The following is a 27,149-nucleotide window of genomic DNA, read 5'->3' as shown; positions in this document are numbered from 1 at the left end:
ACTGGCAATATGGAGCTGTACTTGATGTGGCCTAGGGCAGCCTTGGTCACGTCACTGTGTCCACCTCCTGTCTCCTTTTTTTTTGCCTTTGCAATAGGATTACGTTTCCCCAGTTTACAACAATGATGTGAGGATAAATTGCTGCTGATTGTGAAGCATTGCATGATCGAGATTTGGAAGCATGAAAATCAGCTCAATTATCTTAAAGCTGGTTTCAGTAAAAAGTAAATCACTATTTTTTAAGAGATATGGTGTGATATTGGAGACAGCAATTTGGCTTCGTGAATTGAGCAGTTGGAAGTTGTGTGTATATTTGTTTCCGAAGCTCTACCCAGCTAACATGATATACAGCCAGATATTCCCCTAGTGCTGCAGAAGTTGCTTCTCTAGGTTTTACAAAAGTAACCCAACCATTTGTAAGCCTTTCACACTTTTTTATTACTTTCATAACATGCATGAAAGTGAAGTATTAAGGCTGCTTTTGGAGGAGCAGAGGTGTATTCCTGTGCATTGAGTACAGTCTGTCTGAAGCCAGGATGGAGTAATGACTGCACAGGAAAAAATTCTGTGACTTAAAGGGATTTTCTTCCCTTTTCTTGTAAGAAGCTTCTCTGCCCCACTGAAGGTCTGTCTTCATTGGATGTTGTGTTTTGTCTGCCTGTGCTGCTGACGCAGAGATGTCCTCTGGTTGGCACCACTCCATTCCCTGTTGTGGACCTTCACAGCTGTCTCTGGGGTGGGGCATAAGTGTGCATCTGCAACAGATGATAGCGTGTGCTTCAGTAAGAGCGTGTTACGTGTCAGGGGTGTTGCAGAAAACATTGCCCACAGGGCTGGGGGATTTTTTGCAGTTCTGTATTTTTAAGTACATAAATGAAAGCTTAAACGGGGTTCCTCTTAATGATAGCAGCCTCTTGACACTGCACTTCGTGTCTTCTCATGCCTTCACCAGAAAAGCCTTCAAATCGTGCTTTTTCTTCCTTATACACCAAAGCTCACTCAGAAGGCCTGATACCTCCTGCACAAAGCACAGTGTGGATGTGGCAGGCAAGGGCAGAGAAGCACTACCAGCGGGGTGCTTCTAGCATCACAGCAGCTCTGCACTTCTGAAGCTGTTGGTTTTGACTTCCTCACCTCCTTTTCCTTGCCAACGAGTTAATTTGCTACACTCTATTGTTGCAAATCACCCAGACTCCAATAATCTATGTCAGTGCCTATTCTATAAGGTTAATCTTACAAGGCCAGATGGGTCTTTTATAGCTAGTTTCCCTTCTAGATGAAAAGTCTGTTGTCCTTTTGCCCAAGGAAGCATTTGGCATAGTGACTGAGAATGCTGAGTTGTGGCAACAGAGCTGGGACTTGGTCAGGTGAGGAGCCTGAGCCAAAGCACCAGCCATTTTGTAGGCACAGCTGCTATGGCATGCCCCAGAGCATGCACCTGCTTGTTTGTATGGGGTGCTGGAGGCGTTCTGCCCTCAGCAGGGTGTCATGTGCTGGTGCCATGAAGGTGGAAGGGAGGCAGTGCTTGCATCCTCCTTAGTTAACAGCCTTTGGAAATAAAGCTTCTCTGTCCAGAAGACTGCTGATTTACCCATGTCTGGTGCAGTGGGTCTCACTTTGGGCGATTGGACTTCAGATGTAGGCTGCTTTTCAGAAGAAGCCACTTCAAACCTTGTGATCTGGATTCAGGAGAAAACCTGAGAGGTCTCAACATCCTTGGAAAATGTGTGCTGGGCTCATTTGTATGTTGGTAGAGCAGAAGGAAAGGCTTTTTCCTTCTCCCCACTCCTGCTGTTGGATGAAGACAGTGGGGATGTCGCCACTGGGACCTCTCTGGATATGTCAGCTGTGAATCCTCTGCAAGGCTGCCCATCCTGTCTGCCTCTCAGGACTTACTGCCACAGGGCTTGCTGAAGTTTGTTATCTGCTGCTTGAAGTACTTTGCTTGCTTTCAGTGGGTCTCCTACCAGTTTCATGCAGCGCTCCTGATTTCAGTTTGTCAGGCAGTGCCCTCCCGATATCATGCACCACTGTCAGCCCATCTCTCTTGGTAGTGAAGAACCCCAGCCTTTTTGGTCAGACCTCTGAGAGGGCTGCCTCTGGTCTGACTGATTTTTTTCTCCATATGTCTCTAACTGCTGTGTTCTTGTTAGGATGCAGAGACCAGACCTGACTGCAGGCCTCAGTTGTGGATGCACCAGTTTTTCGTACAGCAGCAGATGATGCTCTTTGTCTTGGTCACACTATTCCTGATGATTTTTTTTTTGTATTCTTCATCCTGAGCTGATCATTGGAAAACTGTCAGCAGTGACTGAGATACCTCTTTTGAGTTACAAATGCAGCTTTGAATTGTACACTTGAAGCTTTTTCATAAAGAGATGTGGGTGATGATCACACTGTATAGAAGCAGTTTCCAGTTTTTAGTCTTTTATAAAGAAAAGGAAAGGAGGTGTGTCTTTAAATTAGGAGAGATGGTGCTGTGTTGCACTTCCTTCTGTGTGTGGCTTCTCTCATCTTCCTTTGGGAAGGCTCACTCTTAGGGTCTTTTTAATGCTTCTGTGTTGCGTATCAAGAAAGGGGAAGCAACCACCTGCCTGGCTGGGTAAGCATGCTTGGGATAGCGGGATCTGCATGTTTGTGTGCTCTGGAAGGAAGTTGGCAGTTTGTGTTATTTCACAATTAAGAAAAATCTTGAATTTTGCTGCCACAAACTTGAGATATGGGGCTTGTGAGGATGTTTTTTCTTGTGCTAGGAGAAATACCCTGATATCAGGAATCAGCAGGGAAGAACTGGCTGATGTTATTTGAATTCCCTCGCAATTCCTTTCTAGAAATCGAGTCTCTGGTTCTCTTCTTTGAGATGACGGCTTCTCCAGAGGTGTGTGTGCTTGTGTTGAGTTTGCACCTTTTCCTTGTGTGACCTCTCGCACCCTGTGCTGGTGCCTGTTGTGGGAAGTGTGCATTGCCCTCCTGGCAAGTGGGAGGCACGGAGCTGAAGGGGCTCGCAGCAGTGTTTGGCTCTCAATTCCTGTCTGTTCATTGTTAAATATTTACAGTGAGATGTACCAGATGCTTCTGTAGAAGGGTTTTTGTCAGCTTCCAAGTCCCCAGTTGCAGCTGCAGAAGAGGCTGACAGCCATTAAAGGGATTGCATCTGTGCGGAGCCTTGGGCTTGGCTGCGACACAGTGACCTCTCCCTACTGTGCTGCAGGCTCCACTGGTTGTGCTGTCTCATCAGCTGCAGCGGGATGCGGGCAGAGAAAACCCCTCTGCCAGTGACAAGAGATTAATGATGTCTAGTCCTCAGGCTGTTTCTTTTGAAGCTCTTCCACTGAGGTGGGAGGGGGGAGCATATGATGCTCATGCAGGACTGGGCTTTTGTCACCACACACCTTTTTTCTGGGGCCCTCTCTGTGTGGTGACAACACGTGCATGACCTCTGCACAGCTGCTTCTGCTCCCTTTCTGTTCTCAGTACAGTCACGTCTGCTTCCTTGGCTGAGCTACACTACAGGAAGAGGAGCGGGGCTGATACCAGCCCCTGGTCCTGCCATCACCAGGTCTGAGCATCACCTCCTTCCTGTTATCCAGGGCTGAATCCAGCAGTGGAGCCCCACTCTTCGCTGCCAGCCCTGGGTGAGAGACCAGCAACTGGTGCCTTTCTGCCAAGTGCCACCCCTGTGCTAGTCACACCAGTGAAGTTCCCAGCATACCTCCTGCTTCTAAGATAAGGTCCAGGGCCTTGGGCTGGGCCCTGTTTGTTGCTCTTGGTGCTTATCAGGTTTTGTTGCTGACAAGGTGACCTGCAACACCTAGGATCAGAAGGGAAGGAAGGTCTCCCCAGCCTGTGCTGTGCTCCAGGGCATCCCATGGGATGACCAGTGCATGTGCACACACGCGTGTGCACGCACACCATGCTCCACTTGTGTGCTGAGTGTCCTAGTCTCAACCCTGTAGCTTGGCTCAATGCTGAGCTTCCTGTGCACATCAGAGATCCGCTCCTCAGAGGGGCCGGGCACAGGAAGGGGCGGTCCCACTAGGTCATCGTTTTTCAAACTAAATATAGTTGCCTGTGCTTTCATAAGGCTGGGATTTTTGCATCACGTGACTGTCTTATCCCTCCTGGACGACAGTCAGTCAGTGTAGGGGATCGTGTGTCTGAATGGGTAATAATTAACTGTTAACTGGCTTTTCATTAGAGCCAGGCAGAACAGGCAGAGCGGTGCTGCAGAGGTAAGCAGGAGTGAAGGAAACTGCTGCAGGTCTGTCCTGGAGGGTGAAGGCCAGTCCTGGTAGGAGTGTAGGACACCTCCTTTAATTTGCAAATCAGTAGCCCCCAAAGGTGAGTGAGTTGGTTTTTCTTCTGCATTTCTACAAGGAGCTGTAAGTCCTGTTTTGTCTTGTGTGTCTGTCCTTGCCATCCTGTACTTCCTGATCGTGTTGCTCCTCCCTTTGCCTTGCTGCTGATTTTCAGGTCATGAACTATCAGCTGGTCTTGGAGCCAGCTTGGAGGAGAGCCTGACCCTCAGACTCCATGACTTGGCTCATCTGCTTGCTGGAATTCTCTCCAGGCCCTTGCAGTTTTGCTTTAGTGCTGAGCATGGACTGCCCAGGCTGCAAGCAGAAGTATTTTCCCCTGGCGTCCTCCTCTCTCTGGCATGGAGGTGTCCTTGCTTTGCCTCGTTGCCCTGAGCAGCAGCTGAAGCAACTTGCACCTTTTCTCAGGGCTCAGTATCTGCAACCACAGCTTGTTCCTGATCGACATCCACAGGTTTGGGACCGCCATGCCTTCTTGATGCCTGGGAGCTGTGAGCATGGCTAGCTTTTCCAGCCCTCTCTGTTAACTCTTTAATCTGCCAGGGAGTGTTTGCAGATGTTTTTGGCGGCATTAGAGTGGTTGGCATTGCTCTCCTGAGTGATGACAGGGGAATTGCTGGCTCAGTGCTATGCTGGCCAGAGATCTGTGTGCTCTGCAAAAGCTGGTCTAAGGCTGAAGTAATGCTGCAGTGTGGGCACAGCTGTCCTTCCCTGGTGACTGTGAGGTGGCCTGGGACTGTTGGGGACAGAGCCAGCCCAGCTTCCTGGCTATGGCAGTGCCTGGGTCTTATCAACTGTGCACGTTTAGCCACATCCCCACTGAGGTGGCTCCTGTGGTCTAGGAGCCATCCACTCTCCCAGCTTTTCTTTAGACTCTATGGGAGAAGTCAGTTTTCGTTTCAGAACTGGGGGAGTTCTTGTCATTTCTTGTCATTCCCTTTTGTATGAGCCTGATGTCCCACACAGTGCAGTGTGTGTGTGTCTGTGTGTGTATGTATGTGTATCATCTGTGTTGAAAGTTTCCTAGAAATTCTCTTCAGGAAAGGATGTTGCTTGAAAAGTAGGTGGAAAGATGTCACCTGCCCTTAAGATAGTTCATTTCCTACCTCTAATTGTAGCCATCTATGCCAGGAAGACTCAGTGGTGCCCTCACTGATGCAGTTAAATGCTAGAAATGCCTGTTGGTGTTTCTTTACCTGCTTTTTCCTCATGGTAGGTTGGCTGCAAGTTGAAGGATTTTGTCTCGAGCTGGAAGGCTGCTGAGCTGGGGACACAGCCCAGGTGTTTGCGCTGCCAACTCAAGGCTCTGGCTCCATCACACTGCCTTCAACTGCCTGTACCCTCACTGTCTTGCCTTTTCCCAGGGTAAACCCCTGTTCTTCCCTTGCTTTAGGACACTCAGGTGGGAGGAGTGTTCCCATGCTCTTTGCAGAGCTGTCAGATGCCCTTTTTGAAGTTATTTTTAGCAAGTGATCTTTGCAGGCATTGCAGAGCTTACATTGCATAGAAGTGTAGGCAGCTTCTTGCTTCCTTCGCTGTTAGAGTAGGGCTTGTAAGGTGGAGCTGTCTGCTGAGGAGTTGCAGAAAATTCCTTGGAAGGCTTTGAGCCATGGAGCCTGTAGCTTGTCTTGCTCATGCTGAATGGACTGCCCACGTGCTGTGTCGGATCCTGCTCTGCTCTGCAGCTGGAAATCTTTTGCTTGCTCCTCTCCTTGCCCATTCCACAACAGTTTTTCTCATGCCTGCAAGAAAATTCTAGCATTGCAGAGGTGTCAGAAGTATCCCTTTTACCTCTGTGGTCAGGGCCAGGTGCTGTGCTGCCAGCTGGAACTTGGGAGACTGCCTGCTCCAGGCAGCAGGGCCTGGGCAGCTGGCTCAGGTTGTTCCTGCAGTCCCAGGAGCTGGAGATGTCAGCTGGTTAGTGCCACAAGTGTATTCTGGTATCACCTCTTCCAAATTGCTGAAGAATTTTCAGGTAGGCACATACCTCACCCAGATCACTACCTTGCCCCTACTGCTGGGTGGATCAGCCTGCCTTGGAAAAAGGGCTTGCTTGGAACCTAGTTGGAGTCTTGAGTTCATGCCTTATGTTTCCATGCTGTCATGGTGGGAACGCACTGTAGTAAGTCTATGTACAGCTGTTTCTGCTTGGCTTCCCAGCTCTTCTCTTGAATCATAAGCCAGTTCTTGTGATCACAGCTGTGGTGGAGCCTCTGCGGATTGGCCCCGGTTTGCTGCCCTGTTGAAACTGCTCTGCAGGTCAGTGCTGTGCTCATAGGTCTGTCCTGTGTATTGCACCCCAGAGGGATTCTCACCATGCTCTGAAAACTGAAGGAGGAAACTACTTCTGGAGGAAGCTGCTGGCACCCCAGCTGACTTTCTGTGTCTTGGAAATGAGTCTTTATACAAAAATAGTGCGATCAAGTAGTAGTAGTCTCCTTAGCTGTAAGCTGTTCAATGGTTTCTGTCTCTGCTCTTTTCAGAGGTTGTCATACCTGGTGTCTCTTGTTTTCTCAGGAGGATAAAGCAATGCCTTCTCCTAGTGTTAGCAGTCTAGGAGTTTCTTCTCTCCCTTGCAAGTTGCTCAGACACATTTAGTGCTCAGCTCCCCATGCTCAAACTGCTCTTACTCACCTCTGAAGACCTCTGAGCAGTATTGCCAGAGCTGCTGTCTCATAAGGAAAGGGATAGACTGCAGTACCTGGCTGGTATGCACAGCAGCATCCTGCATAACATGGGGAGGAGGGAAGGCAGTCTGGAGACTCATCCCTGCAAAATAGTTACGTGGATCCTGTTAGACCATGAGGCATGTGGGCTGATCATCCTGCGCTCTGGGGAATCTGTGGCTTCCAGCTTGTCTCCTGCCCCAGCAGGATCTGCCTCTGCCTCACCAGCACAAAGTCCAAGCCCTTGGCTGAAAAACCACCTTCATCAGCAATTTTGCCTAGGTGCCAGGCTGTGGACTAGCAGGGCTCGGGAGCAGAACTGCTTCCTTTTGTTGACTTGGATCCCAGGGAAAGGAGGGATGTGTGCTGTTTTAGGGCTGGAGCACATGCAGAGCCCTGAAGGACTCCAAATTCCTGCTGGGAATTGCAAGCATTGGCTGTCCTTCCAGAAGCTGTCACAGCTGTAGTGTCCATGCTGCACCTGAGTGGTGTGCCAGGAGCAGGCACTGCAGCTTTCTTGCTAGAGGAGCAGATATTTCTTCTGCATGATCCCTTGTCCTGGCCCAGCCCTGCAGATTTTTTTCAGCCTCTCATCTGTGTTCTCTAAAAATCCATTATAAGCTGCAGTGGCTATAAGGAACAGCAGGGAGCTGATTTTGCTGGTGTAGGATTTGATTTCCCCAGGTAAGGCAGTAAATATGTCTCTGGCCGTGCACAACAATCCCTCACTGGGGAGCACGTGTGGCTGCAGAGCTGCTGCTGCCTGCTTATTGTGCAGTGGCTGTTGTGCTTCCAGATACGAGGTCTTTGCTCAACTGGTTGCCCTTTCTTGCCCTGATGCCTGCAGAGAGGGCTGCTTACTGTAGCAGCTGTGGTCTGAAAGGAAAAGACAAGTGTTCTCACAGTCCTACCAGTTATGGTGTTCACCAGGAGTTTCAGACAGTGTTATAAAACAGAGAACTCTTTGGCCTTAGGAGGACTTTGGCAGCAGTACCATTAAGACCCCAGTGCTCCTGTTGAAGTCATACTGCTGGGATGAGAATGAGTGGAAAGAAGGCAGAAGGCTGTAGATGGTGTTTGGGATCAAAATTTTCAATTCCCGGCAGTGTTAGCATCTGCTCTCTGACCTCAGGCAAACCACTGCTTCCTTCACTGGCCTCTGTCCCCTTGCCAGTCTTGCACAGCTCACAAACTGGCTGCCCCTGTGGCTATTCTAGGCATTCCGTAGCACAAGGGAGCCTGGTTTGGGTTTTCAAGCAGTGCTAATGCAACTGAATGTTTTTACTGCAACCAAATAAGTGCAAAGTGAGTTTTGTGAAACAGAACAATCTCTTGCTAATACTTACATCAAAAAGCTGAAGCCTGCAGGCTCTGCATGTCCTGTGGACTGGTGAGGGAGGATGGTTTGCTTTGTTCTAGGGTTCCCTTGGATGCTCAGTTAGTTTTCAGCAGAGCCACTAATTACACTCGGTCCCCCTGCACTGCCCAGCTCAGCAAGAAGCCACTGTGCTGCCACCTCCATGGGACTGGGGTGCCCCCAGCCTGGCATCCAGGGCAGTGTGTTGGTGCCTGCAAGACACATGGCAGGGTTGCTAGATCACCCCTCATTCTCATTCAGTATCTTTGCTACCCTGCCCACCTGTGCTCCTTAGCACCATTGCTGTGCTGCATGGGGACAGAGCACGGCCCTGCAGGGATGCTCTGTTCACATTTTACATGGCCCCAAGAACCAAAATGGAAATGCCTTTTGAAAAAAACAACAACAAGAGAAGTTATCGTAGTTTTCTTATTTTGTGGGTTTTTTTTTTCTCCCCCTTTGATAATGCACAGAGAGTGTTGTGACTTCTGTGATAGATAGCTGTCAGCAACTCTTCATTGCTTAGCAATCCACCAGGGCGATAGCTAGTATCCATCACTAGCACTCCTCCTGGGTGCCTGCATGTGGGTGAGTGGCACCCCACTGCTCCCCATTCATCAAACTGATACTGTAGTGGAGAGCAGCAGAGTTTTGTTTCAGTGTAGTTTGACAGGGGGCCTTTTCTGCTGAGTGCTGCAAGATGTAGTGGTGTCCTTGTGTGAAGGTTTCCATCTGAAATCTGGACACAAGTGTTAGCCTAAATGTGCTCTGGGTGGATTGGAATTTTTGTTTGCTAGAGTCTCTGCAAGGGAACTTGGAGAGCAGTTTTTAATTTGATGTAAAGGAGCGTCACTGTAGCATATGTGTTGGGTTGGAGGTGAGGCCCTGGGTTAGGTTGACTCACCCTGGAGGAGGCCGAGTGCATGCAGCTGCTGCTCAGCATGGCTCTGCAGATGGTGTGTCTGTCTGCTTGCACACTCCCACCCCCTTGCTCTCCTGCCTTCATTTCGGCAGCCCTCTTCTCCATCAAAACTCTTGATGAGTCTCAGCTCCCTTCACACTGGCTGGAGCAGCCGCAGCCTCTGCTGTGTGCTGGGCTGGCTGTGTGCCCAGGATCGATCTCCCGCCAGGCTGCAGTGCCCGTGCTGCTGCAGTGCTCTACCGGGTGTGTTTTGTCTTCCACTGCGCTCTGCAAATGCTAATTAGTCTTCTCAGCACCTTGGCTAGATAAGGGATCCCTGTTCCTATCTTGCCGATAAGGAAACTAGCAGAACTTGTTTTAAATCATCTACTCCTTCATCCATAAAGATGATAGAGGCTGCAGCACCCACTCCTCTGCTGGCACCCCTGCACTGTTTCCTGCGGAGGTGCAGAGAGCCTCCCTTTATTTACCCTCTTCCAAAAGTGCACAAAAGCCTCTGATGCTCCGGAGAGCAGCTATAGAAAAGAGAGAGGATGCCATCAGTGTCACCTCTGGGCTGCAGCAAGGTGGGAGCAGGCAAACAGCTGGGGCCTGTGCACTGGGACCAGGAGCCCCACTCTGCTCCAGCTAAGTGATCTGTGCACAGCCAGGCTGCCAAGTGAGCTCAGTTATGATTTTTTTCAGTGGTGCCAGGTATGTTGGTGCTGTCAGAGCAGACTGGTGCTCCCTACCTGTGAAAACCAGGCTGGCTACAGGCTTATGCTGTAGCACTTGGTACATTTGGAAGTTATATTTAGTTGGTGACACCTGTGGGTGTTGAGTGGAAGATTTTTAGGGACTGTTTTGAAAGCGTTCTTTCTTCCTACGCTGTTTTAAGGAAGGGAAGTTTAAAAGCCTTGTGGCAAGCTTTGTGCTGTGGAGCCAGGATTCTCAATGAGATGCATGTGGAATGAATGAGACTCATGTGGGCTTGCCACTTTTTGGTGGTTGGAGCAGTGCAGGCAGGCTGAGAAACTCCTGGTGGAAAAGGGGAGAGATCTGGGGGCATGGCTGAGAGCTTCGGTTGTCCCTGGAGTGAAATCCCCCTGTGGTAGCCTTATGAAAGGGAGCAAGGATGGGGGAGTGCAGATGGCTCCATTCTGCCATGTCTGGCTCTGCGTTATTGACACTTCAAAGTCTCCAGCTCAGAGCAAGGCTGGGCCAGCAGGATGAATCATAAGTTTTGAGGCAAGGAAGGGTACTGGTTTTGATCATCTAGGCAAAGTGACCTGTCTTCTGCAGCAGATCAAAGCCAACTTTGAATGGAGTTAAGTTGGCTATTCATGGTGTTTCCCGGGGCGTCCCCAGATAGACCCTGCAATTCCTTGGGGCTCTTCTCTTCACTTTCCTCCCTTCCCCAACAAAGTTAGTGGAGATGGTGCTGGAGGGGCTGCCTCAGTGGTGAGCCCAGCATGGCTGCTTGGCAGTGCGCAGCAATGGGCTCTGCTGTAGTGCAGAGCCCACGGCAGCCAGCATGCCCTGCAAGACAGGTGTTGAAGACCTGCACCAAAGTCCTGCAAGGCTGCAGAGGTTGAACCTTGTTCCAGCCTTCCTTGGAACTGGTACAGCAGCTTGACCCCATGTTGCTGTTCTGGCAGGGTCAGTTTTGACAGCTCTTTTTCCAGGCAGGGCTCAAGGTATTAAACCTTAAATTACCCCAGAGGCACTCAGTTATTTAAATACTCTTGGCTGCAGTGGGGTTTAAGCTCTTCCTAGATCTGACTCCGTCTCTGTGTGTTCCTTCTTGTGAACTTGCTGCCCCGTGCTGGGATGCATGAGAGATCAAAGCAAGGCACGAGATGAGCAGTGTCCATGTGCTGCGGGCTGGGCCACGTGGGTACATGTCCACAGCCCTCTGCTGTGTGGAGCCAGCTGTGTCCGAGTGGAGAGTTGCCTCGCCTCTTCAAGGGCATGTTTGTTTTGCTGTGAGTAACAGCAGATTGAGTGCTGATTCTGTGCGGTGCCTCATGGAGCAAGCTGAACTCTTCACCACCCTTCCTCCTTGACTGGCAAGGCCAAGAGGGGAGGGCTGAGCTAGGAGTGCCTTCATGCAGAGGGACAGAGTTCAGGACATCTTCTTGAGGCATCAGTCACCTGTATTAATCTGGAGTGGCTTCACTCCCTATCTGCACACAGTGCTGCAGTAGAGCTCTGTGTTCAGTGCACTTCCACTTAATCTTAATGGCCCTCTGTGAAACTCAGGTCCAAAGCTGGCTCTCTTTTCTGCTCAGCTTTCCCTTGTAGCCTTGCTGTGCTGAATGCTTTCTGCTTCCATGACTGTCAGCTGTGTTTAACAGTTTTATTCTCCTCCTTTTGCAGAAAACACAACTCCTGCTAAAGTGGTGAGGGCTGCCAACCCAAGACAGCGGAAAGGAAGCAAGGTAAGTCTGTTCCTGCTGTGCCCCTCACTGGCCCTCACTTCTGATTCAGATGTCAGTGCTGTGTGAGTGTCTTGAGGGTCTGGTGAGGAGACAGCTTCCTTTGCAAATCAGGTGGTGGAGGGATTGATGTACTGAACTGGCTGTCAGCACAGAGCATGCAGGAGAATGTCCTCATTTTTCTCTTAAGCATTTTGACATTTTCATGCTCTGGGGACTGGTTCCTGCCCAACTGGGCTAGAGGAGACCTGGTTCGCCTCCCTGCCTGAAGGGATCACTCACAACGTAGTGCTGGATGTCGAAAGCTTGTATCTGCAGGTTTCATTCTTCCCTTTCCAGCCTGTTCTTTACCAGTACACAGAGAGCAAGGGTAGTTGACTTCAAACAAAGCAACTTCTCAGGAAGAATCAGGGCAATCTGTTCCAGGGAAACAGCCTGTGATGGAGAGACAGTTGTTTCTGAGGATGTTGGATGCAGCTGAAGCATGGCTAGGAATGTGGTTATTGGTGTTGGCTCTCAGTAGCCACTGAATACGCATTTGAAACTTGATATGACTTCCTTGTCTGTTCCGTCTCAAGTAGAGGAGGGCTTTGGATGTGAAAGGTGCTTCTGTCTGTGAAACAGGCATGGCTGTACACTGCAAGTGGCTTTCCCAGGAAACTTGCCTCCTAGGGAGAGAAACATGGCACCTGAACCTAGAGACCTGATCTTATGGGGCAACTTGGCTACAAATTAACTTAGGAATAATAGTCCCCTCAAGGACAAGGAGGATCTTCTGTGCCCAGATCGCTGTAAATTCAATGACCAGCCATGATTCATTGTCTGCCCAGGCAGCTGATTTTTGGGTTCTTTCCTTGCATGCCTGCTCTGAAAGTTGGAGGAGGTGGAAATGATTATATTGGCCAGGTCACTTCTTGAGTGGAAGAGACTGGTAGTCCTCCCATGTGACAGTGGGATTTCTGGAATAGAGAGTATCACCACCAGATAACTGCTTGTTACTTTTTTTCTCTTCACCACTTGTGACTACATGATTCCTTTGCTTTGTGGTTTCCAACACTGGCAATTGGTCCCATAAATGAAACTAAACCTGGATGTAATGTGCCAGTAGGTCAAGGCAGCTTCTTTGACAGTTTTTGGTTGTTTTAGGTGAATTAAGTGTGCAGAAAGTTGCATTCTTTACCTGTCCAAGGGATGAAGACTATTATGAGTTACCTCAGGTAGCTTTGTGCCATACTTTGCTGAGTGGTAGCTGGGAGCTTACAGGGTTGTTGGCAGCTTCATAACAATCTCTGACAGATGTAAATTTAACTGCAGTTATTGGGGATTAATTCAGGGGGAGGAGAGAAAAGTCTCTACAGGTGGTTTGGGTGTCATACCCAAGCCTCCTGGGAACAGCTGTGCAGTACACCAGTGGATAATAGCAGTGACAGTGTAGCTGGGAGGGCTTCTGACTGCTGCTCTAGAAAATGGCATTTATAATTAGTGCACTAATGGGACTTTTCTCTTTGTATACAAGGTTGGTGACTTCGGTGATGCTACAAATTGGCCAACACCTGGAGAAATAGCCCACAAGAGTGTCCAGGTGAGAAGACAATCCTCAGACACTGCATCCAGCTGAGCTGCAGTAATTTGCTTCCATTGTAGTGTGCCCAGGGAGGCTGTATGGTTGGCAGACAATTGCATTCTTTGTTTCTCCCAGGTAACAGCTTCAGGGGCTAGCTTGGATGAGCAGGCCCTTGCAGACCTCCCTGTTCCTCTGTGTCACTGGAAGCTCTGGCAGAGCCAGGCCATTTGGGGTGCTGAGTGCCAGTGTGAGGGCAGCCAAGAATAGCGTGCTGGGTGCAGGGGTTTGCCTTTTAGGGCTTCCCTGCACGTTGGGCTCCCTCCCTGCATGCTATTCTGGGAGCCTGGAGCCTAGTCTAAAGCCCTGGGCTTGGTGGAGCAGGTATAGCAGCTCCCAGATTTGCTGTCTTCAGGACTGCTCAGTGCATTAAAAGGGACCTGAGCAACTGCCAAGACTTTCACTAGGGAAGCTGAAAACATGTGCAAGAAAGGGCTTAAGGCACAGGGGAACCGCCATTCTTTTCTGCTCCAGACACGGGTGATGTTGAAACTTTCTGTTTTGAGATGCTGCTTTGCCAGCTCCTGGCTGACTGTCAGGTCACTAGGGTCAATCTCCCTCTTGCTCCTGTGACAGTCTGGTCCCTTACAGAACCCCGTCACACACATACCTATCCAGGAGCATCAGGACTCTTGGCAGTCCCTCACATCTTATAATGTCTGTGCCTGGGACTTGTGTCTTAGCTTGAGCACTTCCCAGCATCTGTGGAACTCCTTGCCCTGGTCAAACACAAGTCTGTCCCCAGTAACTGGACAGCTCTGGGCAGTGTGAAGCAGGGATGCCTCCAGCATAGGGCCAGGTCCTCTTTTTCCTGCTCCCACTAGGATTGCTGGGCTCTGCCTCCAACTCTTTAGTTTCTCATGACCCTCACATCTTTCCTGCACTAATTTGTCTCCAGCAGCCACACAAAGCACCATCCCTCCGGAAACTGCCTATCAAGAAAGACATGAAAGAACAGGAGAAAGGGGATGGAAGCGATGGCAAAGAGAGCCTGAAAACCAAATCGGATGAGTCTGGGGAGGAGAAGAACGGTGACGATGACAACCAGAAGTCAGCCCAGAAGAAGAAAGGTGAGGCAGGACATGGAAGACTCCTGGCAGGGACAGTCCCCCAGGCTCAGCCTGTCTTCCTTTCTGTGACCCAAAGCTAGGTGGAAGTGTCCAAAACTTTGCCTGTGGGACCAGCTGCAGTTTCAGCACGCTGACAGCTGCAGTTTGAAAAGGTGTTTACAAGCTTCAACAGAGCAAAGTCTCATTTTGGTAACTGGAGAGACTCAGGCAGATGTTGAGGGCTTGGGTAGCCACTTGGGGCTTTTGTAAGGGCCTGGTCTGGAGTGGCCTTGCTCTGTTCAGCAGCATCTTGCAATATGTAGGAGAGCATGTGAAGCAGGGCTTAGGTGTGGGCACCTGTATGTCTGTCCAGGGAGTGTGTCCTGCCTTCATAAGTATGCTCCATGGTGACACAGAAGAGCTCCTGGCTGTGGATTGCATCAGCTATGGTTGCCGCGTGGGCTTGCTTTAGCCTGAGTCTTGGTGGGTGGAAAGGGGGGAAAGGAAGGACAAGTGCATGAAAATCACAATAGAGTTTTGTATTATGCTTCTCCATGCCCAGGAGTCTCAGTTGGAGTCTTTCAGCATTCTTGTTATGCCCCTTACAGAGTTTTGGTGACAGCAAGGCCCTGGGGGATAACTGAGGAGAGGTCAGCCCTACTGCTTCCCCCACAGTGTGTGGGATGCATGGAGGGAAGAGGCTGTGAGATGGTAGCACCTGCTCTCTGAACCTGTGTCACACTCAAATCCTGTCCTTTTGCAGGCAACAAACACAAGTGGGTCCCTTTGCAGATAGACATGAAGTCAGAGGTGCCTCGGGACAAAACAGCCTCTCGGAACAACCGGCAAAATGAGCAGCACAGGCACCTCTCCAACAACCGTGGCGAGCTAAAAGGTGGGGACTCAGTATGGGACTCTACTCTCCTTCCTTGACCACAGGGCAGCAGGGGAATGTGGTGGGAATGCTTTGTGCAGTCGAAGAGCTCCAAGGGCAGTGGGCTTGTTCTAGGGAAGTACCTTCATCCTGTAATGCTCCTTCTGCCTCTCTTTGTCTGCTGCAGGCTGGCACCCGGACAACAAGCATGAGCGCCCCTGGCAGGACCATGATGAGACCTCCAGTGTGAAGAGCGAGGGGGGAGCTGTACGAGGAGCTTTCCGGGGCCGAGGCAGGGGCCGTGGCAGGGGCCGAGGCCGTGGCAGAGGAGGTACTTGCTGTTTGTATTGCCTTGTGGCAGAAAGAGAGAACAGGGCACGTGCCAGAGTGCAGAGCTATGTGTGTGTGACCTGGGGTTCTGAAGCAGACTGGGCAGGGCAGAGTGCTGCAGGGAGACAGTGAAGTGTGGCAGGTCATCCCACCTGGGGAGCATGAGTTGCCAAAGAGGACTCTTGATTTGAGATCCTCTGTGAGGAGCTATGTACTGCTCTGGAGGTGGCATCCAGCTGAGTTGATTTTAATAAGAGCAAATTATTCTTGTTAGTATTTTAATAAGGGTGAATGTCTTTGTTATTCAGGCCAAGCTCTTCCACCTGTTTTCTGCCCCTTGCAACAGTCCTGTGTGCAGCAGTTGCAGCATGCTGATATTCTGCCTAGGCTTAATGTCACACTGAAAGCCAAGCAGGAATCTTTGCTTTTTTGGGAAGAGCTTCTACTAGGATTCAGCACTGCTATGTCTATGTGAACCCTGACATAACTTCAGTGCAGAACCTTGGTGCGTTACCTAGGCTATGTAATTGCCCCTAGATGAGAGTTAGTGATCTCTTTTTGCTTTGGTGTGTCAAGGCTTCACTGGGATCCCTCCTGCAGCAAAGTCTGAGAGAAGTGGGCTGAGGAGTGAGTCGGCAATGCCCTGTTTTGTGCTGTCATGGAGGTCCCCCCCAAGGGCAGTGCTGAGAGAGCTGTTACTGCTGGTGCCCAGCCCCACATGGCAGCACAGGCTGTCTAGGAGATCTTGAGGCTCTGTGTTAACCAGGACGTTCCCTTGTTGGTGTCTTGCAGGGCACTTTGATTACCAGTATGGATACCGGAAATTTGAGGGCTCAGATGGCTCCCGTACCCAGAAGTATGCTAGCAACATCACTTACTACTTTGACAACATTAGCAGCACCGAGCTCTATAGCGTGGACCAGGAACTGCTCAAGGACTACATCAAACGGCAGATGTAAGCACCATGTCTCCCTGGCTGGATGTTCAGCAGTGCCTTCCCTGTAGATTGCGTAGCTAATCTCTGGGCTAGGGTTAGAGCCAAGGCATGTTTACTGTGTGCTGTGTATTTTGCAGCACCAGTTTGCCGTTTCTCTGAGTTGCTGCTATTCAACCTCACAGGAACAGAAGCGGGGGGGGGAGTTGTTTCCACAGGGGGTTTCCTGAAGAAGGTAGCTGGATCTGTCTCTCACTGATGTGTTGTCCACACAGAGAATATTACTTCAGTGTGGACAACCTGGAGCGAGATTTCTTCCTGCGTCGCAAGATGGACTCAGACGGCTTCCTTCCCATCACCCTGATCGCCAGTTTCCACCGGGTGCAGGCACTGACTACTGACATCAGTCTCATCATCAAGGTGAGGGCCTGGAAAGCTGAACCTCCTCTCTTGTCTGGCTTCTTGTTTTCTTTGCCTGTTTTCTAACTAGGTCATGGATGAGATGCAAGTGACGCCTTCTCTTGTCCTTGACTTGCTCTCTCCTCCTCTTGAATCACATAGGGAGGAGGGGTTGAAGCTGAGCCCCTCAGTGTGCCATAGCAGGGCCTTGAGCTAACCTGATTTCGGTTGGTTCTAGGCTTTAAAGGACAGCAAGGTGGTGGAAATTGTGGACCAGAAGATCAGAAGAAAAGAGCAGCCGGAAAAATGGGCTCTGCCTGGCCCTCCTATGGCAGACTACACGCAGACTGACTTCTCACAGTTCATCAACTGCCCCGAGTTTGTGCCCCGGCAAAGCTTCCAGAAGGAGACAGGTTAGTGTCTGGGGATTGTGGAGGGAACTGTGAGACCCGGTTTGGTGCCACAGCAGGTCTAAGCCCCTGTCATGAATGTTCCAGGACAGGGTTCTGCCTTTTGGTTTGTAGGCCTGAGCTTGAGTAGCTAAGTAGGGGATCTGGTTGGTGGTGTTGTAAGAGTTTATGCAGAAGAACATCTCTTCTCACTGGTATCAGGCTGTCATGGGAAAGTTTCTCCCAGAGCAACAAAATCACCACCTGCTTTAGGGCTCTCTATGTATCTGGGAAACCCACACCTGCAAAGCTCTGTGGTCACCACCAGCATCACAGCCTTAACCAGAGATTTTTTTTCAGCACTCTGGGGCAATGTGCTGGTGAGCAGGAATGTTCCTGCCTTAGTCATTGCCTGCTCATGTGTTCCACAAGCTCTGCTGCCAAAATAACTTCCTCTAAATCAAGTGCCTTATGTATGCTACCACTCAAGCCTCCCACTAAAGCATTTGTGGTTCTTGTTGGCTCTAGAGTCTGCTCCTGGCTCCCCACGTCCCACCAGCCCAGTCCCCACAAAAACAGAGGAAGTCAGTAACCTGAAGACAATGCCCAAGGGATTGTCCACAAGCCTGCCCGACCTAGATTCAGAGACATGGATTGAAGTGAAGAAGAGGCCTCGGCCCTCTCCAGCCAGGCCCAAGGTATGTAGCAATGTAGACTATTGGGGTGGAGGTCTACTGATTGTTTTTCCAGGGGCTGTAACCCTAAGTGAGCAGCAGGTTTCAGATCACATAAGGTCTGTTCGTTATAAGTGATGCCCCCATCTACTTTGGGGCTGCTTCTTAGTGACAGAGATATAAATAAGATGTTCTCCTCAGACAGGCAACTTCTGTCTGTCATAAAGAAACAAGGGGCAAGAGCTGGGTCTCCCAGCAGTAGGCCTGTGCTCTATGTGCTGTTTGTGCTGCATCAGCATTGCTCCCCCTACCTGTAGAAACCAGAGGAGTCAAAGACCCCACAGCAGCAGAAACAAAAGGACCAAGATGAACCCGAGGAGTTGGACTTCCTCTTCGATGAGGAGATGGAACAGATGGATGGCCGCAAGAACACGTTCACCGACTGGTCAGACGAGGATTCAGATTACGAAATTGATGATCGGGATGTGAACAAGATCCTCATCGTGACTCAGACACCTCCATACCTGCGCCGGCATCCTGGTGGAGACCGGACTGGCAACCACACATCCAGGGCTAAAATGAGTTCAGAATTGGCCAAGGTGATCAATGATGGGCTGTACTACTATGAGCAAGACCTGTGGACAGAGCAGTTTGAGCCAGAGTACTCGCAGATCAAGGTGAGAGAGGAGATCTGAGGAGGAGAATTCACAAGGGGCTCCTCCCAGGGAGGTATGGTGGGTTGGCCATGGTGATGGTTTGGGTTTGGTTCCTGGCTCATGACTGGGGCAGAGCTCAGCAGGGACTGATCTTGCTGCAGAGCTCAGGATTTCTGATTTCCAGTGTCATGCTGTGTTATGTTTGGGATAAATACAGCTCTGTAATGTGCTGTAAGGCTGCAGCCAGTTGACTGAGGTTCTGGTAACTAGTTGACCAGGGTCTTGGCTGTTCAAGACTGCAGTAGTGTATAGGCAGTGCCAGATGACTTGAGGGAAGTAGCTGTATGCACTGCCTGTAGTGCCTAGTGCTTAATGGCACGGTCTCTTGAGACCTCAGTTATTGTTCATTGATGACTGGGGCACTCTTGACCTGTGCTGTTTTCCATTTTTCTGCCAGTTTGCATAGACTGGTACTTTTTTTATAGAAAACTTGCCTGCCTCTCTGAGTTTGATCCCCAAGTTGGTGACTCTTGCAGTCAGGAACTTGCCCCAGGCTCTTGCAGTGACTGAAGCTGTATCTTGTGCTCACCATTGTGGCTGATGCACAAACAGAGTGGTGGTCACAGTGAGCTGTTGAGATGAGACAACAGGGCGTTTGGTTGCTTCATCATATTCCTCTTCCAATGCAGCAAGAGGTGGAGAACTTCAAGAAAGTGAATATGATCAGCAGGGAGCAGTTTGATACTCTGACCCCAGAGCCCCCCGTGGATCCAAACCAGGAGGTCCCTCCTGGCCCCCCCAGGTTCCAGCAAGGTAAGACAGTGTGGACAGGACTGTGGGTAGGACTGAATTTGTCCCCTTTCCTTTTGGTGAGTGGTCCTCAGGGGTTCAGAAATAGCTAGAGGGAGCAAGTAAAGCCACAGCTGTTTATCTTTCCCAGTGGGGTGGTGTTCTCCCAGCTAAACAATTTGGAGCTCCAAAGGAGGAGGCCCAGAAGCAGGAGTGTCTCCACGGGGTGAGGAAATCTGGACAGACTTCCATGAATATGACTTCCTCTTGGACCCTTTCATTGCAGTGTCCCTTGCTGAGTACTTTAAAGGCAGTTATCTGCTGGGCCTTGCTTGCCTATTGGTGGGATCTGATGCTCAGGCAGACCACTGGTCTGATCTTCCCCTAGAAAGCAGATACTTTGCAGGGTCCCTGAAAATGTCTGCTTTCCTGCTGCCAGGCTTTGATTTCTCTGTTTGCAGAATGACTTTGCAGTTGTTTGTCTCAGGAGGACTAGGATGTGTCCAAGAGCTCCTAACCCAATGGGTGCCCTTTGGCTGTAGTGATGCTCTTGTACTCAGAGATCAGTTTGACCCAACTTCGGGGGGTTTATCTCTGCAGTACCTACAGATGCTTTGGCTAACAAGTTGTTTGGAGTACCTGAACCTTCAACCATCGCCCGATCTTTGCCTACAACTGTACCAGAATCACCCAACTACCGTAATGCCAGGACCCCCCGGACCCCTCGCACACCTCAGCTGAAGGACCCTACACAGACACCCCGTTTCTACCCAGTGGTGAAGGAGGGCAGGACGTTAGATGCCAAGGTAGGACCAGGGCTTGGGGCATGGGTGAGAGGCTGGGACTTCCCAGCTGGGATGTGGAGAGGAAGCAAACGTGTCCCTGATGCACTGTGTCTCACAGACCCCACGGAAGAGGAAGACAAGGCACAGTTCAAATCCCCCAATGGAGTGCCACGTGGGCTGGGTGATGGACTCCCGGGAGCACAGACCCCGAACAGCCTCCATCAGGTACTGGAAATGGGAGAAATGGGGTCATGGAGGGACCAGAAACAGGAAAGAGAGCAAGTGAGGGAAGGGCAGTGTTTGATCTCATAGGGCAGGTCACCTCTTAAGTGGCTGCAGAAGGAGCTGGGACCTGTCTCATCCTAGAGTGAGCTGTGAAATTCTGCAATTTTGATCTAATGAGATACAATTTGTCTGGGAATGTTGGTTTCCTTTCTAGTAGGATGCTCTGTAGCTCAGGTCCCAAACTTGGAGTGGGTGCAGTCACAGGTGGGACAGACAGATGAGTGTTGCAGAGTGGAGCATGACTCCACTGTGTTGTTTGTTGTCTGGTTACAAAGGAATGGGTTGACGAGGCTCTCTTGTGTGCAGCTCCAGTCCCTCTGAGGGAACTCCGGCTGTTGGAAGCTATGGCTGCACCCCGCAGTCCCTGCCCAAGTTTCAGCATCCTTCCCATGAGCTGCTCAAGGAGAACGGCTTCACGCAACACGTCTACCACAAGTACCGTCGGCGCTGCCTTAATGGTAGGCGTGTGGGGAGGGCTTCCTCCCACTGGGTGTGGAGCAGGGTGCTTGTGATCTATTGTATAGGGGCATAGAGTATGGCAGCAGAGTCCATCCGCAGTGGTAAATGGGGTCCTGTAGGACAAGCTTGCTGGTAGCAGATAATTCCTCATGGTCTAGAAAGTTAATGGTGTCCAATAATATGTATAAAATTATATCTATATAAACTTTAATATATATATAAATAAAATAAGACTTTCCTCTGTGAGATCCCCTGTGTATGGCTGGTTCCCTGGGAGAAAGCATCTGTCTTGTAACCAGCCGTTCTTCCCCAAACAGAGCGAAAGCGGCTGGGCATTGGTCAATCCCAGGAGATGAACACGCTCTTCCGATTCTGGTCCTTCTTTCTACGAGATCACTTCAATAAGAAAATGTATGAGGAGTTTAAGCAACTGGCTGTGGAGGATGGGAAAGAGGGATACAGGTAAGAGAGGAAGAGCTGAATGGCCTTTTTTGAGATGGAATTGTGGGAAGGGTGTTTAGTCTTTGAAGGCTTAAAGGTAAGACCAGGACCACCCTGGATCACATCCGTTTTCTGAGATGCAGCAGGGTTCTTGCCTAGGTGTTGCATGCACCAGTGTCTGAGCACCACATACTCTTCTGTTTCCAGGTACGGTCTGGAGTGCCTTTTCCGATACTACAGCTATGGGCTGGAGAAGAAATTCCGGCCAGACATATTTAAAGACTTTCAAGAAGAGACCATCAAGGATTATGAAGCTGGTAAGTGTCTCCTTTGCCTTTACCTGAGCTTAGCAGTGATGTTGCCCAGATGAATGTGTGCTCCTGTGCCTCCTTTTGTGACCTGGGGAAGGCCATGTAATTCTGTGTCTGACAGTGACAAGCTGTGATATCCTTGAGCCCTGCTGTCCTGCAGGTAAGAAATGCTCCTGCACAGAGCAGAGCTGCTTGCTTTGCAGGAGAGGGTGGAGTGAATACGGAGCTGTAGGGATATGGAGTTAGACTGTAGAAAGTCACAGCTTTCCCACCATTCATTGTGGTCACCAACCCAGTCACAGAGCCTGGAGCCATTTCCCATCAAGGGTGCTGCCCTATGCTGATGTAGGTTGTTTTCCTCCAGGTTCCTTGCATTTTGTCACTGCGAACCAGTAGGACAGGTGGACCCATGAGACAGGCAGTGAGGAAGCCTTTAGGAAAGACTTCTGACTCCTGGTTTGATTTTCTTCCCCCTCTAGGCCAGCTCTATGGGCTGGAAAAGTTCTGGGCCTTCTTAAAATATTCCAAAGCCAAAAATCTGGACATCAACAGCAAACTGCAAGAATACCTCAGCAAGTTCAAGCGCCTCGAGGACTTCCGAGTGGACGTGAGTAGAAACAGTGCCCCACACACCACAGTAAAGGACCCCCACAACTGCTCCAAGGCCTTTCCAAGGGCAGAGGGTTTCAGGACAGGGTTGCTGAGCAGGGTGGGTGGCCAGTGGAGTCAGTGACACCTAGTGTCATAGTCCATCATTGCAGCTGGGCCAAGAACAAGCAGCCTCAGCACTTCAAAATCTTGTGTCATCCTTCAGCAGCTGCATCATTGAAACAGCAAAAGCTCAGAGGCCAGTTAGGGCTGAAATTTATTAAGAAGCCTTGTGTGCTTCCCTTTCCCTGGAAAGTGCAGGCCATTCTCTGTACCTTAGCTGAGCAGTGAGTGAGGCTGGATATGGCAGGATTGTGCTGATGTTGCTGCCAGCTCATCAGGTATTGAACAGGAGCTGAGGAGCTAAGGCTTGCTCATATCCTTGTGCTCCAAGGATGGTGTGCAGAGATGAGTGCAGGTTAGGGGATGTGGCTCAGATGGATATGATGAAGGCAGGTAAACCATTGAGTAGGGAAAGGAGGATATTTGTTTGGATGGAGCAGCAGAGCTGCGTGCACTGCCCATGGAGACACATGAGAAAGCTAGGTCTTTTCTTACTTCTTGGGTCTTTCATATACTGTCTGAGTCATCAATCAGACTTTCAGTTACTACTGCCTTGGTATCTCTAAAGAAAAGCAATTGCTGCAGGGTTTGAATACTGTACATCAGCTTCAGGGCAGCTCTCTGGGGAAATAGATGAGTGCCTCTTCCCTGATGATCTGGAGGGGGAGGAGAAAAATAGGAGGGAAGTGAGCCTTAATGGCTTGAGTGGAGCTGGCCTTGTGTAGCTTTGTCTCCCAGACTCCTGGACACTGCTCCTCTCAGGAGGTGCCTTAAGCACAGGGTGACAATTTGGTCTTTCTTGGAAGACTGTCAGCAATTCTGGCAGTGGTGGATTTGAAGAGGAGAGCAGCTGTCCTAATACTGTATGACTTGGGCAGGTATGTGTGTTCACTGTGGGTCAGAGGGGCTGCAGTCAGAAGCCTGCAGCAGGGATGCTTTCTGATCCAGGGGAAAGAATGTGCATTTGATGGAGGCTGTGCTGATACTGGGGTGCTTCTGTTACAGCCACCCATGGGAGAGGAAGGTGGACACAAGAGATACCCAACGACGTCAGGGGGAGATGGCAGGAAGCGCTACCCATCCCAGTCTTCCAGCAAAACGGTCGGCCAGTGCCCATCCAGCCAAGCCCACGCCTCGCCCAGTCAGCCTGCACAAGAGGATGCCAAAAACCTGAGCCAGCAAGTCCCTGCTGCAGAGTCGCAGACAGTGGGGAAGTAGAGAGGATGCAACTTCTGCTTCCCACCAGGAGACAGGATGGGTTGGTGGGGGACTGGCTCAGAGAAGAGGATGAGGGGTGGGATGGGAAGGGAGTTGGAATGTGGGTGCCCAGGAATAGCCTGCTGGGAGAAACTTCAACGCACATGATTTTTTTTTTTTCTCTTGTGGCTGGAAAGCAAAGACAATTCGCATCTAAAACACCGTTTTGCTATTACAAACCTGACAGAGCCAGACCCACCCCCACCAGACCCACCCTTTGCTTTTCATTCTCATCCCTCCCCTCCTGTGCACACGCTCATGTCTTAGTGTATCTTCAAAAAATATTCTGGCTGGGTTGGAAAGGGGAGATTTTTTTATTATTATTATATATATATATCAAGTTTTAAATTATTGCTAGAAGTTTGTCCAGATTTACCAAAACAAGTCTGCTCTGTGCAGCCCTGGTGACTCCTTTTGTGTCCCCACCCCTTGGATCGCTGGGCAGCCCGGCCAGGAAGCTCGGAGGAGTGAGGTTCCCTAGCAGGGGCCGAAGCCACAGCATTGCAGTGCTGCGGAGCCTCTGATCTCCATGACCTGGCTGACATTTCCCATCCCACGTCTGGCAGTGCTTCTTCGACACCAACCGTCGCTAAAGGCACCCAGCCCTGTTGGTCTTCCTGGTCTGTCCTCCCCAGCGTCTTCATTTCCAACCTTCTTGCGGGTCTGGCTCTCCCTCTGCCCATCTCTTCTCCCTTCCATCACGGACAATTTGGAAGTCAACCAAAGGACCTTTGCCAAGGATAGGTTTGTTGTGACTCCTTCCTGCAAGAATGGCAGCTGGGAGGCCGGCAGGCACCTGGACTTGAATCTGCGTGGATGCCGCAGCCGCCTGCCCAGGGCCCATTGCATGCAAAGACAGGACTTTGCTGAAGGAGCCTTCCTCTTCCTTTTTCCTTGCAAAAACGAAACAAACAACAACAAAAAACCACAGTACCCCCTGAAACAACAACAAAAACTCTAGAAAGACGTTTTCCTTTGCTTTCTTCCTTGGATATATTAATTGAAGAAGAAGAAAAAAAAAAAACACAAAAATACAAAAAAAAAAAAAAAAAAAAGTTGCCTTATGGTGGAGCTGGAAGGGGGAGGCTCACTGGCCTCTTGTGCCCCAGGGCGTGCTGGGCGCTTGGCCCACACCCACAGACTCCTCCCGGCACTACTGCCGAGCCCACCTGCCCTGCAGCCTCCTCCAACCCACAGCTCCCTGGGATGCTCCTGCAGGGAAGGCACCGATTGCAGTCATACTCCAGACTTGTGCTCACCAAGTAGTTGAAGTCCTATGTTGTGTGTACATACCACTGTAGCATCCTCCCTGCAACGGTGACTGTGCGCTTGTGGCATCGCTCGGCCTTTTCTGGGCAGCCTAGGTTGTGCCTGGGAGGTGGGCAGTGTCTACCAAGGCAGCTGGAGGGACTTTGGTGCTGGGAGGGCAGGCAAGGCCTCGTGTAACCCGATGCTGTTGCCTGACGCACAGTGCAACTCCTGCTGCTGCCAGCCAGTGAATCTTGCTCTATGTCCCAGTAGGCAGTTGCCCATTGGAGGAGGGCTTTTGCCTGGGTAGCTGCACTGGGGGCTGTGACACTGTCCTGGGGGCTGTGCTGTGCAGCACCATCTGGGCTGTGGCCAGCAAATCCTCCCCAGGTCCATATTGGTTGCATCCCTCACAAACACGTGGCTGTGTGTGGGAGCATGGTCTAGGAGTGAGATTTGTGCCCCCGAGCCCAGAGCTTCTCTTCAGTGAGAGCTGCTTGCCTTGCTGCTCTGCTGCTCTGCTCTGTGCCCTGGGTCAGGACCTGTGCTTTGCAGCTGGCTTGGTTGAGGCTCTGGCACGCTGTCCTCATGTGCTGTGAGCATGCCGTGTGTGCATGGTGTGGAGCGGGCGCTTGGTGGGCTGTGGAAAGATGCAGCTGATTGCATTGTCCTCTGCAAAATCAAAAGCTGGTAACAAACATTTCCCTGAAGTATCTCAAAGTCAGTAGAGCACTGTGTCTTGTTGCTGCAGGAAGGAGCCATCTCCTTAGGCTGTGTCTGTATGGCTGTGAGGCTTGCAGGTGGGAGTAACCAGATGCTGAGCAGAACTCAAGGTGCTGAGATGGGCAAGGGGCTGGAGGCTGGAGTGGCTGCAGCTGCTTGCTGGACTCTGGCTGATGTTGCCTTCCTGAATTGACACTGCATCAAAGTCCTGCTTTATGGGTGAGGGAGAGGTACTGGTAGACAGGGCAGCTTGGTGAACTTGGGATGGAGAGTATAGCTGGGGATTGAGTGAGACTGGGCAGCTGCTGCTTCACTGTTTCTTCATGATGTGATCATCTTCTGGTCTGTCTGCTGCTATCACAATGTTCTGCAGCTTGGTACTGCTCAGAGGCTGGGTTTGGGGATGCTGTGTCCAGGTCATCACCTTGCTCTGGGTCTCCCAGTGTACGCAGGCTGGGCTGGCAATTAGCTTTGGTGTAACTGCAGCCTCAACTGTTACGTCCACATTTTTCTTCTCCTGTGAGCTGAGTCGGATCTCTGATACAATGGATGTGGCAGGGCTTGGGCCTGCTTTGGGAAGGAAAAGCCTTGGAGCCTGGACTTGGTGTTGACCAAGGCTGTTAGAGAAGTTTTGATGGTTGCATGCAAGTGGCAGTAGGTTTGAATGTGCTGCAGGTGGTCCTTGCTGCGTTCCCTATGTTCCTCTCATTGGTGCGTGTTCTTCGGATGCCGATGATCTGCTTTTGAGCAACAAACAAAACAGGAAACTAGGAGAAACAAACTCCTGCTGTGGAGATGTTCCTTTTGGAACAGACTGTGGAATTGTTCGGGTGGTAGAAGAGACTAAAAAATGTCCCATAGAATTTTCCAGAACTTGAACTAATCTGAAATTATCCCTCTAATTTCTGAGGCTAAGGCTCTGTCTGGTCTTGGCACAGAAGAGTTTTCCCCTCTGAGTCAGTGCTTTGTTGCATTGGTGTGGCTGAGGGTGGCTTTTGCAGGAGGTCAGAGGAGAGATCCCAGCCGTGGCAGTCTCTGTTATGGGACAGTGAGCTGCATGCTGCTGTGTGCCTTGTAGCATCTCCATCAGACAGCAGCATCTCCGGAGAGTGAAGGGAAGATGGAAACTAACAGCCTGCTCAGCTGGTGCTCACTGCTGGGGCAGGAGGCAGCTGCTCTGTGCTGCAGGGCAGGTGATGACATCTGCAGGTACAGTGGAACTGCTCGGGGGCTGAGCTCTGCAAGGCTGTCTCGTGTCCTACAGCAGGGATGGGACTGCAGTGCTCCCCCTCTTGTGTGCACACCCTGCTGGTGCTGTGCAGCCATGTGCATCAGGCGTTGCGCGTGGCTCACTCCACCCCAGGGAAAGAGGACAGCTGTCCGGAGTGTGGTTTTGCTTGGATCCCTCTTGTCCTCCTGCTGAGGAAGGAGTTTGGCCTTGCTTTTAGTTTGGATGCTTCATCACGATCATATATAATGATTTTTTTAAAATTGTTATAACGATCTGAGCAATCAGGTGCTCTTATTCCTGTGGCT

General features: G+C 50.5%; 1 protein-coding gene across 4 annotated transcripts in view; it reads left to right on the top strand.

The window, feature by feature from the left end:
* The window catches only part of LARP1 (La ribonucleoprotein 1, translational regulator), a 39,193-nt gene extending 15,318 nt beyond the window's left edge, over positions 1–23,875 (top strand). For 2 of the 4 annotated variants that reach the window (XM_031598233.2, XM_090150978.1), the window contains exons 3-20: positions 11,620–11,681; positions 13,195–13,260; positions 14,198–14,369; positions 15,112–15,243; positions 15,410–15,553; positions 16,345–16,507; positions 16,762–16,906; positions 17,124–17,298; positions 17,803–17,972; positions 18,266–18,625; positions 19,294–19,417; positions 19,994–20,199; positions 20,297–20,403; positions 20,770–20,921; positions 21,240–21,384; positions 21,571–21,680; positions 22,154–22,281; positions 23,391–23,875. In XM_031598233.2, coding sequence (XP_031454093.2) covers positions 11,620–11,681; positions 13,195–13,260; positions 14,198–14,369; positions 15,112–15,243; positions 15,410–15,553; positions 16,345–16,507; positions 16,762–16,906; positions 17,124–17,298; positions 17,803–17,972; positions 18,266–18,625; positions 19,294–19,417; positions 19,994–20,199; positions 20,297–20,403; positions 20,770–20,921; positions 21,240–21,384; positions 21,571–21,680; positions 22,154–22,281; positions 23,391–23,603 — 2,774 coding nt within the window. In that variant the 3' untranslated portion in view covers positions 23,604–23,875. Of the gene's footprint in view, positions 1–4,149; positions 4,342–11,619; positions 11,682–13,194; positions 13,261–14,197; positions 14,370–15,111; positions 15,244–15,409; positions 15,554–16,344; positions 16,508–16,761; positions 16,907–17,123; positions 17,299–17,802; positions 17,973–18,265; positions 18,626–19,293; positions 19,418–19,993; positions 20,200–20,296; positions 20,404–20,769; positions 20,922–21,239; positions 21,385–21,570; positions 21,681–22,153; positions 22,282–23,390 lie in introns of those variants that run through there. The other 2 variants (XM_090150980.1, XM_031598234.2) reach the window with 2 other exon arrangements.
* The last annotated feature ends 3,274 nt before the right edge of the window (positions 23,876–27,149 follow it).

This window comes from Phasianus colchicus, chromosome 15, assembly GCF_987193195.1.
Source record: "Phasianus colchicus chromosome 15, bPhaCol1.hap1.1, whole genome shotgun sequence".
NCBI classification, from domain to species: Eukaryota; Metazoa; Chordata; class Aves; order Galliformes; family Phasianidae; genus Phasianus; species Phasianus colchicus.
This window is presented reverse-complemented; position numbering and strand designations above follow the sequence as displayed.